The sequence below is a fragment of the Zalophus californianus genome, chromosome 13 (assembly GCF_009762305.2).
Source record: "Zalophus californianus isolate mZalCal1 chromosome 13, mZalCal1.pri.v2, whole genome shotgun sequence".
Classification (NCBI taxonomy): domain Eukaryota; kingdom Metazoa; phylum Chordata; class Mammalia; order Carnivora; family Otariidae; genus Zalophus; species Zalophus californianus.
This window is the reverse complement of record NC_045607.1, coordinates 76,412,130-76,430,031: the sequence shown is the minus strand read 5'-3', so window position 1 is coordinate 76,430,031 and position 17,902 is coordinate 76,412,130. Positions and strand designations below refer to the sequence as shown.

The 17,902-nt window shown below is 47.7% G+C and overlaps 1 protein-coding gene across 3 annotated transcripts in view; it reads right to left on the bottom strand.

The window, feature by feature from the left end:
• Positions 1 to 589: 589 nt before the first annotated feature.
• GNA14 (G protein subunit alpha 14) overlaps positions 590 to 17,902 on the bottom strand; it is a 182,203-nt gene continuing 164,890 nt past the window's right edge. For all 3 annotated transcript variants that reach the window (XM_027616830.2, XM_027616832.1, XM_027616831.1), the window contains exons 3-7: positions 9,755 to 9,909; positions 7,165 to 7,293; positions 5,359 to 5,488; positions 2,384 to 2,537; positions 590 to 1,580 (exon numbers count right to left, since the gene is read on the bottom strand). In XM_027616830.2, coding sequence (XP_027472631.1) covers positions 1,390 to 1,580; positions 2,384 to 2,537; positions 5,359 to 5,488; positions 7,165 to 7,293; positions 9,755 to 9,909 — 759 coding nt within the window. In that variant the 3' untranslated portion in view covers positions 590 to 1,389. The remainder of the gene's footprint in view (positions 1,581 to 2,383; positions 2,538 to 5,358; positions 5,489 to 7,164; positions 7,294 to 9,754; positions 9,910 to 17,902) is intronic.

Here is a 17,902-nt window from a genome sequence, read left to right as displayed (position 1 = left end):
TTTGGGCTGTGAAAGTAATTTGAAGTTTCAAAGGCAGAGCCCAAGGGGAACAGACCATAGCACCCCAAAATATGCCTCTTTGGCGTAAGGATTATTTTGAGCTAATTAAGGAACAGGAGATCCAGCAAAAGCTCTGAAAACCTAGCAAGAGCTACCCTTTCATGAGGGAAATTTACATGTATAAGTGAAATCTATTTGTTAGGATGTAGAGGTCTCCTTTTTCCGGTACAGAGAGGGACAGACCCTTAACAGACACCCTTACTCACCTCTCAATAGGTGAGTCCTCCTCCCCCAACATCTTGAGCTGAAGAAGGTACTCAAGGGGAGGGCCTGGCCTATAGGGAAGTTACTCAGTTCTCTGGGTATCTGTCCTGTATACAGAGGCATACATATTATTAAACTAGGGTGGTTCTCCCCCCCCCCCCCGCCGTTAATCTGTTTTGTTTGGGGGTCTCAGCCAGGAACCTAGAAGGTAAGAGGAAATTTATTTTTCCTCCCCTCCAAGGACATTTACAAAGTTTGAGTTAGAAAAATGCTGTGACTTTCCTAGTTTATATCAACCATGAGCACAAAGAAACACAACATAATCTATTGCTGATGGCCGAATGGTATATTCATCGCCTCCTCCGAGGAGCATACATGTTTCAGCCAGCCAATCTGTGGTGGCCATCAGAACTTTGGCAGGGGTTACATTACATTTGTTAAACAATTTAGACTTTTAGCCATTTCAGAAGTTTACAAGACTTGGTCATATATATATATAAAACACACTTTTTTCCCACCAATACAACTTAATATGCTGTCTAGAGCCCATTTATGTCAACTTTGGCTGCATGGTAATCAAATTGTGGCAAAACTAAGATACACTGATATCATTAATTTGGCTTAAGAAATAAAGTTTGATGGCATGTAAAATGCATACTTCAGCATCAAGAGAAAGTTTAAAATCTCTAAATTACAAGATTTAATAAAAAGCTTCAAACCCATTAACTTTAAAAAAACAAAAATACCACCCAAGTTAATCCTAGAGGTCTCAAGGCATGATCTATAAATTAACAGACCCCCTGTTACAGGATGTGTTAAGGACTATTAAACACACTTTAACTTAAAACAACAACATAGTAAATCACAGTGGCTTTTAAAAATTCTGTAAAATATCAAATTAAAAACTTAAAATCTCATAGCCAAAAGTCAAGAAAAGAAATACAAAAACAATTTAGAAATAAAGACTTTGAAAAAGTTGGCTAAACTCAAAATATCTCACGAAGTCCACCACCTGTCCCTGGGGCCTGCATGGCCGGGTGGGTGACGTCACAAGCACTGGCAAATAAAACGGGAGGAGCTTGCAAATCCTGTCCTCTGGGAGGGGTGAGGGGTGGGCAGCAGCTTCTAAACCAGGTTGAATTCCCTCAGGTTGAGTTGGAGAATTGTGTCCTTCACAGCAGCGAACACAAAGCGGATATTCTCCGTGTCTGTAGCACATGTGAAGTGAGAATAGATGACTTTCTCTTTGTCAGGATTCTGATCTTGATAGAGCTTCAGGATAAAGTCTCTGGCGGCCTTGACATCCTGCTTCGGTCCTAGTCAAGAGTGCAGTTACAGGAATAAAGAAGAAAGCTACTAACCCCTGGGTCCTCCCCAAAATCAGTTTCAGTATACTCCTATTCTTACTTGGAATCCTTCTTTGAGTTCTTACTCCTAGAGAAGAGCTTACCTGGGGTGTGAACTTTTATTATAGCTCATCATGAACCCGTAAACGAGATATTTTAAAATGTCCACTGCTATCTAAAAAGTGTACTTTAAAGCACTTTGTTGAAAAACGGTGACCCAATTTAATGTTCTGGTTTGGGCTCTCACCACATGGCTGATGCAGTTAATAAAAGGAAAGGGGGTGCTAAAACAGCACTCTAAAATATCAGTGTCAAACTTGCTGATATTTGAGACCTCCTGTACCAGAAATAATTAGCATCAGGACATAAACTTTCCAGCCTGGGATCGGTCCTATATCTACAAACTTCAGTGTCTACCGTGTGCCTGGAAAGGGGTCTGTCACACTAAGCTACTCACAGAAGGAGCAGGTACTCTGCCGGAGATGGGGGAGGCACAGCTAGGCAAGGCAGAGGCTTGTGCTCCAGAGTGAGGAAGGCCAAGGGAGCACACAGGAGGCACACCCGAGTGCAGGTGAGGTGCGTGCAGGGCATGTGAGCAGGACGAGGAGTTGTTTCCATAGGGGCTGGCATGGGTGGAGGTGCTGAGGCAACAACAGAGTCATGCACCTGGAGCTTCCCTGAGAAAGTCTGTTCGAGGCAGATCAGGGACGCCCCTGAGGCCATGTCAGTAATGCCGGCCCGTGGCCAGGGAGGTCAGCAAGAGGGACACTTACCTGTGTATTCTGGAAAGTAGCTAATTAGATGAGAGTACATGATTTTCTCCTCCAAAAGATCCTTCTTATTTAAGAACAAAATCACAGACGAGTTCAGAAACCAGGGGTAGGTTATAATGGTTTTAAATAAGGCTTTGCTCTCCTCCATGCGGTTCTAAGTGCGAAACAAGGGACTTAGGGTTAATAAAGAAAAACAATACTTTGGAAGCGACAGGCCAAATCGCTGGTTCCACCCATGTGTCCCCTCACCCAGCTGCCGGCTCCACACAGTTCTCCATGCTGAAGCTGGTGAGCAGAGGGGCCCCCCCCCCAGGACACCAGGCCTCCTGTTTCTATTTCCCTCCCTTCCTTTATGGCTCTGTTCTCCTGCAGCACCCCAAATAAACACATAACACATAAGAAAGGCTTTTGTGAAACTTGGAAAAAGGTTCATACCTATATTTGACAAACTTTTCTGTTTAATTGTTGGGGTTACCAAGTAGGGAAAGTGCATAACTTGGGCCCGAGACACTCACTTTAATTGGGGGTGGGCTTCCAGACCACCAGGACCCCGCCTGTTTCTCACCGCTCCACAGGAGGAAGGCTGCTCGAGCACAGCCACTGTCCAGAGGAAGGCTGGGCATTGGAGAGCAGGGGACTGACGCTGCTGAGCGCCTTTCCTGCGCCACACGTTACAGGTGGGTAATACGGGCGAGGTCTGCTAGGGGAACAGGGTCCCCATTTTATGGATGAACATACTAGTGTTCGTAAATTTAAATGAATTCCCAAGCCCATGTAATAATAGGATCTGGTCAAAATTATGTAGAAAAAGTAAAAATTTCTTAACATTAGTCACTGGCAAGAATATATCAAATGTTCTAATTTAGGGAAAATAGGGCACATACAAATCTTATCTGGTGACAATAATTGTTCTAGATGGCAACTTTTTAATAAGGTATTTTTAAAGTAAGCTCTACAGAGCCCAGCGTGGGGCTTGAACTCATGACTCTGAGATCAAGGGTCACATGCCCCATGGACTGAGCTGGCCACACTGGCCCTGCTCTCAAGTATTTCTAAGAGTTAAGAAACAAGAACTTCCCTTTATAGAGGGCAATGGTCAGACAAAAACATGAAAGCTTTGCACCCTGCTCAGAGGGACATGCCATAAACCTGTTTCCCTACGACTCTGCATACCTGGGCCCATTCTCCTATTCAGTACATTTTTGGCAATCAAGATCTGGAATTTATTTACCAGACAGGTAACCCCTCAGTTTTTAAAGCTTTAAAAAAAATTTATGGTCTTATCAATAATCTGCAAGGAAGTTGACCTTTGAACACCACAGGAGTTAGGGGGCTGATTGCCTGGCATAGTCGAAAATGTGCATATAACTTTTGACTCCCCAAAAATTTAACTACTAATACCCTGTTGACCAGAGTCTCATCAATAACAACACATATTTTGTATGTTATGGATGTTATATACCATATTCTTACACTAAAGCTGGAGAAAAAAATGTTACAAGGAAAATACCCGTACTGTACCGTATTTATCAAAAAAAGCTCACGTGTAAGTGGACCCATGAAGGTCAAACCTGTGTTGTTCAAGGGTCAGCTGTACATGAAAAAACAATTCCTGTAAGTCCAGAGAGTGGACGCAACATGTATGTACACCCAGGACAAGTCTGGAGTGGAATTCCTCTCCAAATGTGATTTTTAGGAGAGGAGAAAATGTCTAATTTGTAAGCATACTGGGTTGAGGCACTGGTCCTTTGTGCCCCTGAGTCATCTTTTGAGCTTCCCGAGAAACATCAGTAAGTAATCCTGAGAGAAATTTGGACCTCATTTTTCATATTGATAACCTGAAGCCTTTGCTTTAAAAAAAAAAAATGTCCCTCGTGGAAGAGCTGGGTGGCAGCCAAGATTGCTGTTCTTCTTTGCACAATGACACTAGTAAATGGGTTAATCCTCCACTAATTAGCTACTGTGACTCTGCTCCTCAGAGAAAGGCCTGCTCTCAAGAAATACAAGATATAATTTGCTCATAGTCACTGTCTAATCCTGGGCAGAGTTCTTTACTGGTTTACTACCGTGACCTAGAAGGAAGAGACACTTTTCTATGAGGTCAGGATGTCTCGTGCAAGGCTGGGGAAAAGACAAGGGGAGGACAGTGGTGTCCCACAGAACACAGCCCCACGTCAAAGAGAAGCGACAGTGACCGCTATCTTCACTCTCTGGGCAGATGTGGTTAATGCAGTTCCACACAGCTAGCCCTAGGGCAACCCTGCGGAGGACAGGGAATGCCTGACCGGGGTGGGTCAGAACATCTCTAAGCATCTGACACCACTCCTCCTGTCAACTCAGGGACCTAATTTGGGAGCACCCTGGAGAGAGGTTAGGAAGCCTGTTCCAGGTATTTATGAGAAAGAGCATTGCTCAACTTTGGCTGTGCGTGAGCACCTCTGAGGGGCTTGGGGAAAATATCCCCGGCTCAAACCGAAGAAATACGAGTTTCTACTGTGAGGTCCAAAAGATGGTCTTTTTTAGAAACTCCCCAGGGGATTCCAATATGCAGCCAAGACTGAGAACCCTATGCTTTTGGGTGGCCCCACCTGAGATTAGATCCCAGGCTCAGCCCACCCCCACCCCAACTAAATCAGAGTCTGGAGTTGGACCCACATGCCAGGTCTCTCTTTAAAGATCCAACTTTGAGAACCAGGTTCCAGGCCAGTGATTGTCAAACTTTCACGTGTATTTGAATTATCTGGAATCTTGTTAAAATACAAGTTCTGATTTATTCCGTGTAGGTCGATTGACTAGGCATGCATTTCTAACAAGCGCGCAGATGATGCAGGTTCTGCTAATTCCAGAAACTGCACTTTGAATAGCAAGACCGTTGAACCTAAAGAATACTGTCTAACGCCAGGGCAGGCTAGCTTCTTGCAAACTGCAGACGTGGGTTTCTGTTTTCCACAGCTACCCCTCCCCACCCAGCATACCTCGTTGTCACACTCAGCCAGGACCTGGTCATATTCACTCAGAGCAACCAAAAAAATAATGGAGGTGACACTTTCAAAGCAATGAATCCATTTCCGTCTTTCAGATCGCTGGCCACCAACATCTACCATCCTGTTCGACAGAAACACAGAACATTCAAAGGTTGGGATACATGGCTCTTTGGAGGAGGACAGGCATCATCATATGGTGGGAATCCGCACTCCTAAGGTCCTCAGTAATTTTTTAGAGGTGAAAAGGGGTCTTAAGATGCCCATGTTTGAGCACCGCTGCTTTCGGCAGAGAGGAACCCTGGGTGTTAGCAAAGGAGGCACATAGTGTAAGTAAAGTTACTAAAGACGGGTGCAGGGGTGACTCCAGGGGAGCAGCATGCTCGGGGACACTGGTTTGGAAGCTGCTGCATTAGTCCAGGCAGAAAGCACAAGCATCCACGTAGGTGTCGCGCTAACCACTGTCGAGTGCCGGACGCCAGACACGCGAGGGGCAGAGAGGTGGGCAGTCCCCCAGGCCCACCGGCTGCCTCCAGCCCCCTCCCCCCACGCCTGTTTCTCACCGCTCCTCAGACTTAGCCACGACTCCTTTCCACATTACGTGGGCGCCACCCCTTCTGGCCTATAAAGACCTGCAAGTGACCTCCATCATCTGTGGCAATCCAAAGGCTCTATCTGGGGCTTTGGGGAGAGACTTAAAGAGTCCTAGCCCAAAGATGGCTCAGAAGCTCCAACGCTGCAGGAGGCAGGCAGTTTGTGGAAATGAGTCAAGTGGGCCTCTCCAAAGTAGAACGGCAGGCAACTTCGAGAACACTAGAGGCCCCGTCCAGAGGGTGGACTGCAGGGCGGCTGTAGCCAAGCCCTGCTGGACAGACGTGTAGGCACGCCAGACCAGCCCCTCAACCTTTCAAGAGAAACTAGGTATCAAATGTTCTAAGCAAAATGGACCAATTCTTGAATACTGGCTCAAAAGGGGCTTAAAAAACACCAAGTGGGCCAAACACATCTGTGGAACCGATTCAGGGTTCGGACGTAGCAAGCAGGACTGATTCTGAACAGGTCACGGTCATACATTCATGGGCACCCGGATGCAGATTTTCAAGGGGCTCGACCAGAGGGCTCCCCAGTGCCACAATGCTCCGGAGGCGGAATCGGGTTTACAGACAGGCCCTGGTTGTGGCAGGACTGGACCTGCGTCATCTTGACTAGAAAAGCATAATGCAGTAACTCTGACGAGGAACAAGGAAACTAATGGATATAAAAGTGCTTTAAAACTTGCAGTGCTGGGCATAAGTACCATATCCTCCTTTTTCTGCCATAATTAAATGCAGTGAGGATCTACTTAAGTCATCCTAAAAGTACTTATATTTGTGTGTGGAAATTCATACATTTTTTACACAACTGTATATAGTTGATGTTATCTTACATAATTAATACACTTTTGTACTGATTGTTAGTTTTTTTATTTTTATGGATAGATGCTACAGAAGGGACTATAGGGAAGAATAATATTCAAGTTTAGGGAAAAGGCATCAGTATTTTCAATGTGCGTGTGTGTGTGTGTGTTTTACATCTAAGGGTTCCAGACTTCAGTAAGGAGACTGTTCTGTTCTAAGGGAAGGTGAGTTCCTCTCCATTCCAGGACTTGAGACCTCCCAAAATGTTAAACACTCCGTGATGGAGAGGCCCATATGGCTCTGGGAGATAGAACGCTTTGAGGAATAACACACTTAAGAATCCCTCCCAGGACTTCCAAGGCCACACAGATTCCGACGGACCGTGTCAGGGAGACAGTCTTACCGAAAGATGATGTTTTCCAAGTCAAACGGATACTCAATGATGCCGGTGGTGGGCACTCGGACGCGAAGCACGTCTTGCTGTGTTGGCACGAATGACGGCATGGCGATCCGGTCAATGTCAGTCAGGTAACTGTGACACCAAGACAGCAAGGCACCAAGACTCGTTTTAGACACCGGAGAAACGTCCATCCCACTCCAGGGAAGTCACCCCAACTCACAGTGCCCCCTCTCAGGTTCGTGGATTACATCAGTGACTTTCTTGAGAGCTGGCACTGGACCAGGTTTCCCCCCTGCCCCACAATGGTGAGTGGGAGAGAATATGGATCAGAAGCTTCCATGAGCCCTCTGGGAAATCTGGGAATAATGCCATTTCTTTTTCCGGGCTCTAAGCTTTCTCTCTCCCTGGCCAGTGAGGGAGCCAACGGGTCAGAAGGAAAGGATGTTGGGATCCAGTCTGTGACCTCTCAGCCACCTTCCTCCCTCAAAGCTCCCCCTCACCACACACACACACATCCCCACCCATGAACATTACAGAACGCAGATGCTGTTCTCGAAGGCTTTGCTCAATGAATTCGAGTTTCTATGAGAATATAAAGGTATAAAACAGGCCAACTCAGAGCTCTTTCAAAATAACAAGAAAAAGTTTACTGTTTGTTGGGACATTAAACATCTAAAATCAGCCAAGGCTTGTCTTGGATTATTTCTGGCTCCACAGTAAACTCTTAAGCTGGAAACAAACCACTTTTTCTGTTTTCTTGGGGTTTTTTGTTTTACTTTAAGGCCTTTATACTAGGCATTTTTGAGTAAAAGACCTGTAACGCAGGCCCCGGCCAACGATGGAGGGGGTGCTTCGGGACATCCCGCACAGCGTGGCTTGGCCCCGCCCCCTCCCTGCCCAGCGGACCCTGCCAGGGACTGCAGTGCCCAGCAGGTGGCAGGAGCCGGAGCTCAGATAGGCAGGCAGACCGTATTCCTCGTGCAGCCCTCCGTCGGAGGGTCTGTCGCTGGAGGACAGAGCACAGGCTGGCCCACAGCAGCACACATTGAGTTCTGGTGAAATGAATGTCTGTCCCAATAAGTAAACAGTCCTGGCACAGCAGATGACACCTGTGCACCTGGTCCGAGTCAGCTCAGCAGCTCTGGCGGTGGGGCAGCTGCTCGTGCCGGAGCGCCACCGTCTTGGGGGCAGCGTGGTCCCCCTAGCCATTCCCTATGTGCCTCTTGGTGCACGAGTCCCAGCTTGCAGGGCTCCACCGAGCTTCCCAACGGCTCCAGGGGGCTCTTCCAAATGGATCTACAAGAGCCCCGGCCACTCCCCAGAACATTCACAGAAGCAAAGGACACTAGGGGGGGTCTCAGGGAAGGGCAGAGATGGCCTCACGGACTTCGAGTTGTCGCTGGGTCCCCAGCTGTCCACTGCTGTCTGCCCTCCTCCCTGGGACACTGCCTTCCTTCCTTCTGGCTTTTTCCTGAGCTGCCCCCATACCTTCTCTGGGCTTCTTTTTATTTCCTTTTCTTACTTGGCTGCCCTACTGCATCTAAATGTTTAGATGCATCTAAATGTCCCTGCACTCAGATTGGTTGTGCCAACCTGGGGCAACAGCCTGAAACACTCAGCCTGGCACTAGCGCCAAAGGGAGGCCGTTGAAATGGGAGGTGAGATTTCAGGGTTCCTCTCCTGCCCACTGGCTTGTCCAGACAATCAGGGTAAACCACCTACCCACACCTATTTGGAGGGCAACAGCAACACCCCAAGGGAAGGGGACGGGATTCTGGGGCTCTGAGAGGCTGGAGGAGGACTCGGAGCAACGGGGGAAGAGCTGAGCTGTAGAAGCAGGAAGAACCGCCTCTTCAAGCAGAACATGACCAATCTGTGTGTCCAGTGACCTAACTGATGGAGACACTGCCTCCGGAAATTCTGAAGACAATGAAATTCTGTGATCACCATGGGATAATTTGCATGCAGGACCATCTATTTCATCTTACCTTAGGAATTAATGATTTAAAACTAGAGCTTTATGAACCAAAACTAAAGCGCGGAGGCCTTCCCAGGGAGTCAATAAGCAAAGGGCTTGTGGACTGAGCTTCCTCCCTGTGCTGGGATTGCAGAACCTGTCTTGCCCACCAGAGGGCAGCACGAGATCAGCCACTGGAGCGGGTCTATTGCCTGGCTGGTCGAAACTCCGATTCTAGATTTGAGGGCAATTGATCCTGCTGTCTGCTGATGAGGAGACCAGAAGGCAGAGGGATATGGAGAAGAGGAAAGGAGAAGCCAGAGGCAGTGGTAGTCCTTATTCAAGTCAGAAGATTTCAGCACCCCAGATGAGATAAGCTCCCTCCAAGGAACCCCACATTTGATTGAGCTTCTCGTTGAAGCAGAGAGGCTTAGAACACAACGAGGAAAAGTGGGTATGGGCAAGGACAGAGATCTGGGGGTCCACAGTTTTTAGGAAGCGGTAAGAGACACATCAAGGAGTCACGGGGGGGATAGTGACAAGCAGGAAAGAGGTAGTGTTTATAGGCAGTTACTTTCTCCCCAGTGAGAAGCTTCTCTGAAGTGTGGACAACGTGTGCCTGGGCTCAACACTCACTATTTGGCCGAGTCCGACAGCTGGTACTCCCTTCTCCTGTCGTAACACTCCTGGATTCCTGGGTCCTGCCAGAGCTGCCTGATGGCCTCCACCTGGTCCCTGGACAGGGCGCAGACCTTGTCCACTTCCACTTCCTTGATTAGCTGGGCGTTTTCCTGCACGAAGGAAAGAGAACCTGTCACTGGGCGAAGGAAAGGAAGCCAGCCCGTTGGTGACTTGGGGGACAAGACCTCCCCCAGGCTGTGGATGAGGGACGATCTCCACTCACAGGCCAGCCACCAGCAGTGCCGACGATGTGGCCGCTTCACTCAGGGAGAGCCACAGAGAGACCGTGACCTGACCTGCGGCTTTTAGTCCCATCAGCCCCCGGGGGCCAGTGCCACTGGCATTCGGCACCCAGTGGTGAACAGAGAAACCCAAGAGCCATGGATCATCACTGTCCTTTGAACATCTGCATGGTAGGCGGAGCAACTTGAAAAGAACTGTTTTTATTGCCCTGGCATCCCAGGGCGGGGGGTGGTGGAGGAAGCAGGTCTGCCTTGATGCAGCAGCAAGGGAGGGCCTGGGCTTCAGAGGGCACACAAACACTAAATCACCAGCTAGCTGTGCCGGCTGGCTTGCTTTTGCTTTTTTTTTTTTTTTTAATATAACTTAGTAGACTTTATTTCTTAGATCAGTTTTTTTAATATAACTTAGTAGGCTTATTTATCATCAGACATCACAGATAAAACTCCTTCCCATTTGGAGAGCCACTCCCATTGCAAGCCCCGCCCCAATTATTGCTGTATTTGTCATTGCTATCATTCAATAACTATTGCTGTAATACTACGGCCCCATTATTACAGTACTTAAGATTATTGCTATAATTACTACTATTCAGTCAGTTACCATTTATTGCCCACTTCCTGTGTGCCAAAAGGTATACACACCTTATCTCATTTAATCAATGTAAGGCTAGCGCGGGGCCAGAAATCTTGCCAAACCTTAGCAAATGAAAATGATGTGGTTGGCTTACATCCTCAACATGTCCATGTGTCGGCCACGGAGATCCAACATCCCGTCCCTTGGCTGCAAGTTGCACAGACAATGGAATCCTGCTGAGAGACAGACAGGAATCCGACCTCTCCTTCGCTCCCCCATCCTGCCACACGCAGAGCTGGCTATTCACTCGCCCCTGTGAGTCAGCAAAGCATCCGTGTGGTGGCTGTGATCTGCTTGTGTGTATATGGTACTCCCTGAAAAGTTGCTCATATCTTGTATTATTCATCCTCATTAACAATCCAACAGGAAGCTGGAGAAAATGGAGAGCTTAGAGATTTACTGGACTCGGGGCAAAACCGAAGGCCGTGTGAGCCCCTATCCATCAAGAGTGGCTATTAACTCTTCCCCCTGGACTGTGGGATCCTCGGCAGGGAGAGGATCCCAGTTGCAGAATCTCAAACAGGTCTAGGCAGCGTGGGTTAGTGGGAAGTGCCCTGGACCAGGAATAAGGACCCTGAGTTCTGGGGCATTTGGGACTTTGAAGGACCCCAACCCCAATAGTTCCCTATCTCCACATCCTCATTTGTAAAAGGAGCCAGTGATTTTCAAGGTATCTGATTTATCAATTATAAAGTTTTAAATGTAAGCAAAATTGGCATTATTGTGGCAGATGCCTAATATTTGTTGGCAAAAAGAGGACACATGGTTGGCCTTGCAGCCATGACTTCGAAGCCCGCCCACGAGCACATTCTGCATCACCTGCCCTACTGTAAGCCAGAGAGAGCACAGCCCAGAAAACCCAGACAGTGCGCGCGGAGCCGCGGGACTGTCTTCCTGCTGCTGCTCTCCCTGCATCCCGCTGCCCTCTTCCTCCCCAATATGAGCAGATGGTCTCTCCCCACCCTGGGCTTGGCTCTACCCTCCGCATTGAAAGATCTGTTTTCTTCCCTGTCTTCGCTCCTGAGATCCCAGAACCTAGTGCAGCGCCCGGTGGCGCGGGCAGCCCGCAAACATGCCGCACATACGCGCATCTATCATTCTAACACACAGACCATCTGCAGAAATAACAGCCAGAGAACATGAGGGCAGGATGACGGCAGCCTGAGCCCGTCACAGTGAGAGCCCAGAGCAGCTCGAGGACAGGAAAGTCTCTCCAGGAGGAAATGCTCTGGGACTTTTAGCCAACCTGTCTTCCTGCCCCTGGTAGCAGGCAGAATCCTTGCTTCTGGGGTGCTGGCCTCTCATGCTGCTCTCCTATGACTTTTTTTAAAACTTACTTTTGTAAAGTACTCTCTACACCCAGAGTGGGGCTCGAACTCATGACCCTGAGACCAAGAGTCAGCAGCTCCACTGACTGAGCCAGGCTGGCGCCCCCTAAACACAACGATTACATTCAGCTCACCTGCTGAGAGGCGGCCCCATGAGTCACTGGGATGTTACAAACATTCCCACCTCCCCTCTTCACAGACGCCAGGTAGGGTTGTACTTCACGGTGAGTGAAACAGCAGTGGAAACATTTGTCTCTTTCAGGAAGAAACTTTAATGCGCCAATGAGTCATTTACCACCTTCCCTTTCATCTGCTGCAGTGCTTGTCATGAGACAAGATGGAGTCTCAATCAGCCAGGCTTCCTGAGCGAGTACAATGTGCAGAGACACCCCGACACACCATCCTGCATACCAAGGATGAGTGAGAAATCATCTTTCATTGTGTTAAGCTGAACTCTGAGGGCAGTTTGTTCCTGCAGCATAACCTACTCTATCCTGCTACATGTTGAAATGGGTAAACCCAGTTTTCGACTCTTCCAGGAGAGAGAAAATAATGTGGATCCCAGGGAGGTATCCCAGAAGAATGCAGGCTTCTCCATGGGGACCCAGGGGGTGGAGGCTGGGGAAAGACAACCCTGCACTTTCAGGTAACCAGGGGGGCTTAGCCAGGAGAGCAACATCCAGTGACTGTTCAGCCAGGTGAGGGGACAATGGAACGGACTCTGGCTTGAAGCAAGAGGGGACCACAGTCTCCTTAGAAACCCAACAATTGGGAACTGGGTTTGGAACCGATTGAATTCAAGGAGCCCAGAAGTATTCCAAGTTTAGAGTTCTCTTCCCAGCTGGATCTCCCACCTGTCAAGATCATTCTTTTTAAGATTTTAAAATCATTTTTTTAAAGATTTATTTATATATTTGAGAGAGCGAGAATGAGAGAGAGGGGGGAGGGTCAGAGGGAGAAGCAGACTTCCCACTGTGCAGGGAGCCCGATGTGAGACTTGATCCCAGGATGCCAGGATCATGACCTGAGCCGAAGGCAGACACTTAACCAACTGAGCCACCCAGGCGCCCCAAGATTTTAAAATCATTTAAGACTTGCAAAAATGTGGGGGAAATGGTACAAGAGTTCCTCTCTGCCTTTCAAGATTGCCCAAATGTTGACCATTTATGACCATGCCATATCATCTATTCCCTCTCCCTCCAAATGCATGCGAGAGACATGCACACAGAACTTCTGCCTGAAATATTTGCAAGGAAGTCGCAGACATGGTACCTCTTTATCACTGAAGACTTCAGTGTGATTTCCCAAAAATCCGACACTGGACTATAAAATCACCGGATAATGACCAAAATCAAGAAACTAACATTGACACAATATTGCAGTCTCATCCTGAGACCTCATGTCACGTTCATCAGTGGTCCCCTTATTGCCCTTTATCTGCCCCATCTAGGGTCACAAAATGCATTTACTTGCCTCTCTGTGATCTCTATTTATTTGGAAAGGTTCTGTGGTCAGAAGTTGCTTGGTCACCCTGATCAAGAACGGCCTGAGAAATGAGGCGGGCTGGTAGGGAGCGTGGCACAGCCCCAGAGACGGTTCCAGGAAAAAATACTATGAAGGGTGGGGAGGAATGAGGAAGAGAGTGACCTGTTTTTAAATAAATTTTATTGGTATATGAAGGACTTCTATACACTGTGAATGTCTGTGTGTTACAGAAAGTGGGTTTTTTAAAAATTTTTTACTATGTTAATCACCATACATTAGTTTTTGATGTAGTGTTCCATGATTCATTGTTTGTGCATAACACCCAGTGCTCCACGCAGAATATGCCCTCTTTAATACCCATCACCAGGCTAACCCATCCCCCCACCCCCCTCCCCTCTAGAACCCTCAGTTTGTTTTTCAGAGTCCATCGTCTCTCATGGTTCGTCTCCCCCTCCGATCTCCCCCCGCTTCATTCTTCCCCTCCTATCTTTTTTTTTTTTTTAACGCATATAGCATTATTTGTTTCAGAGGTACAGATCTGCGATTCAGCAGTCTTGCACAATTCACAGCGCTCACCATAGCACATACCCTCCCCAATGTCTATCACCCAGCCACCCCATCCCTCCCACCCCCCACCACTCCAGCAACCCTCAGTTTGTTTCCTGAGATTAAGAATTCCTCATATCAGTGAGGTCATAGGATACATGTCTCTCTTACTGACTTATTCACTCAGCATAATATCCTCCAGTTCCATTCGTGTCGTTGCAAATGGCAAGATCTCATTCCTTTTGATGGCTGCATAATATTCCATTGTGTATATATACCACTTCTTCTTTATCCACTCATCTGTCGATGGACATCTTGGCGCTTTCACAATCTGGCTATTGTGGACATTGCTGCTATAAACATCGGGGTGCACGTACCCCTTCGGATCCCTACATTTGTATCTTTGGGGTAAATACCCAGTAGTGCAATTGCTGGATCGTATGGTAGCTCTATTTTCAATAGTTTGAGGAACCTCCATACCGTTTTCCAGAGTGGTTGCACCAGCTTGCATTCCCACCAACAGTGTAGGAGGGTTCCCCTTTCTCCACATCCCCGCCAACATCTGTCGTTTCCTGACTTGTTAATTTTAGCCATTCTGACTGGTGTGAGTTGGTATCTCATTGAGGTTTTGATTTGGATTTCCCTGATGCCGAGTGATGTTGTGGGGTTTTGTGCATATTTTCCCGTAGCTTGGCCAAATACTTTCATGCATGGGGGGAGCAGGAGCAGTGTGATGAGCATGTGCAGACCACCTGGAGAGTGCACACCATCTGAGAGCAGAGGTCCCCTTGTGCAACGTGGGAGCAGCTTTGTGTTAAGACTGGCTCCTTGAGCTGAGGGTCTAAAATGGCGATGGCAAGAAGACCCGGAATTCACCTCCTGCGGGACACACCAAACCTACACCAGTTACAGAGCAATTACTCTGGATGAAAAAGTGAGGGCTGGGGCACCTGAGGGGCTCCATCGGTTAGGCAGGCAATTCTTGATCTCAGCTCAGGTATTGATCTCGGGGTCGTGAGTTCAAGGCCCACATTGGGCTCCACTATGGGCTCCGTGCGGGGTGTGGAAGCTACTTAGAACAAAACAAAAAACTGAGGGCTGACTGAAGGGCTTCTGCACAACAAAAGCTCGAGAAACCACTTAGAGAACAGCAAGAGAGACAGAGACACGGTAATGACGGAACCCCCCCCCCCCCCCACTCTGCCAACAGCAGTGGGGACAGACAGTACTGAGGGATCTGGAGTAGATTTATCTGCCCTGGGGCACAGAAAAAAGCTGCAATTTAAAAGAGCAACTAGTTATAAAAGATCCAGCCTCCACAAAATGGCAGGAGAGCTACTGGAATGCTCTTCAGACTGGAGGGGCCTGTGAGCACCACAGGTGATACCTGCTGTCCACTTTGATCCCCAGACAGGAGTGGAGTCCAGCTGCCATGGCCCCCCTGCACCTCCGCAAGCCCCAGGCCTCTGGCCCACACCAGCCCGAGCTGTGCCCCAAGGCAGCTCGAGCACAGGGCACATTGGAGCACCCCTGGGTCTGCACCCATGATGGCTGCAGCATCGCATCAAGGGAACACGGGCACAAAGCATACTGGAACACTCCACACCTGCTCCATTTTGGTCCCCAGTGGCTTCCTAGGGCACCCCCGGCCCACAGCACTCTGGGAGCTCCTGGCTCGTGTCCACTTTGTCTCCAACTGCCCCCAGTGCAGCCCCTGTTCCAAGTGCCCAGGGACACTCAGGCCTGTGCCTGCCTCCATTCCAGGTGCACCCTCACACCCCGCTCTGGGGCAGCCTGAGACTCCTGGCCCACACCCTGCCTTTGTTCCAGCCACCCTGAAGGGTGCCGCCTACACAGAGCCCCAAGACACCCCAGCAAGGGCCATCCTCAGCTTCAGTCATCCCATCATGGCGCCCACTCCTCTGAGCACCCCAGGATAACCTTGCTTCCACCCACTTCAGCTTCAGCTGTCCTGCCAGGACACCATCTGCACAGAGAGCCTTGGGACAGCCTGTACCCACTTCAGCTACAGCTGTCTTGCCGGCACACCCCTGTGTGGAGAGCCCTGGGATCGCCTTGGCCTGTGCCCACTTGAGCTCTGGCCATTCCACCAGGGAGAGTGCCCCAGGACCCCAAGCCCACACCAGCCACAGCTCTAGCCAGCCAGCCCAAGCCACAGAACACACACAGTCTACATAAGGTATGACCATACACAAGACCGTTCCTTCAAGTTTAGAAGTAGCTGTTTGCCTAATTCATAGAAACAAACACAGAACATCAATCAAAACGGGGAAGCAGAGGAATATGATCCAAATGAAAGAACAAGACAAAAGCACAGAAGAAGAACTAAATAAAACAGAGATAAACAATATGCCTGATGAGGAATTTAATGATTGTAAAGATGCTCACTGGACGAGAGAGAAGAGTGGAAGATTTCAGTAAGAGCTTCAACAAAGATAGAAAACATAAAAAACAACAAAGCTGAAGAACACAATAACTGAAATTAAAAAAATACACTGGAGGGAATCAACAACAGATTAGTAGATGCAGAAGAATGGATTATCAATCAGGAAAACAGGGTCATGGAAAGCACCTAAGCTGAAGAGCACAAAAAAGAATTTTAAAATGAAGATAGGTTAAGGGATTGCTCAGAAAACACTGAGCAAAAAAAGATTTGCATTATACAGGTCCGAGGAGGAGAAAAGAAGAGGGGCAGAAAACATATTTGAAGAAATAACAGATAACTTCCTTAACCTGGAGAAGGAAACAGACATCAGGTTCAGGAAGCACAGAGAGTTCCCAACCAGATGAACCAAGGAAATCCACGATACGTAATAGTTTAAATGTCAAAGGTTAAAGATAAGGAGAGAATTTTAAAAGCATTGAGAGAGAAGCTAAAAGTTATGTACAGGGGAAACCCCATAAAACTATTAGCAGATTTTTTCAGCAGAAATTTTGCAAAGTGGCATAGTTTATTCAAAGAGCTGAAAGGAAAAACCTCCAGTCAAGAATACTGTATCCAGGGGCGCCTGGGTGGCTCAGTTGGTTAAGCAACTGCCTTCAGCTCAGGTCATGATCCCAGGGTCCTGGGATCGAGCCCCGCATCGGGCTCCCTGCTCCACAGGAAGCCTGCTTCTCCCTCTCCCACTCCCCCTGCTTCTGTTCCCTCTCACGCTGTCTCTCTCTATTAAATTAAAAAAATCCTAAAAAAAGAATACTGTATCCACAAATTATCATTTAGAATTAAAGAAGAGATAAAGAGTTTCCCAGACAAAAGTTAAAGCAGTTCATCACCACTAAGCCAGCCTTACAACAAATGTTAAAGGGGCTTCTTTAAGTGGTAGAGAAAAGGCCATAATTAGAAGAAAATTATGAATAAAAAGATGTAAAAAAGACAACATATACATAAAATATGGAGGAGGAAGTAAAAAGGGTCTTTTACAATGTGTGTGAACTTAAATGACCAACTTAATATAGACCGCTACATACTTAGGATGTTATATATGAACCTCATGGTAATCATAAACCCAAAACTTATGATACACAAAAAATAAAGAGAAAGAAATCCAAGCATAACACTGTAAAAAGTCATCAATCACACGGTAAGAGAGCAAGAACAGAAAAAAGGAACAGAGACCCACAAATCAGAAAAGTTAACACAATGCGTGTTCAGCAGGGTGAAATGGGTAAAAAAAAAAAAAAAAAAAAAGAGACCCATCTATATTCTGCCTACAAGAGACTCCAGACCTGAAGACACATATAGACTGAAAATGAAAGGATGGGAAAAGATATTCCCTGCAAATAGAAGTGGGAGAAAACATCTGGGGCAGCAATACCTGTATCAGACAAAACAGATTTAATTTTTTTT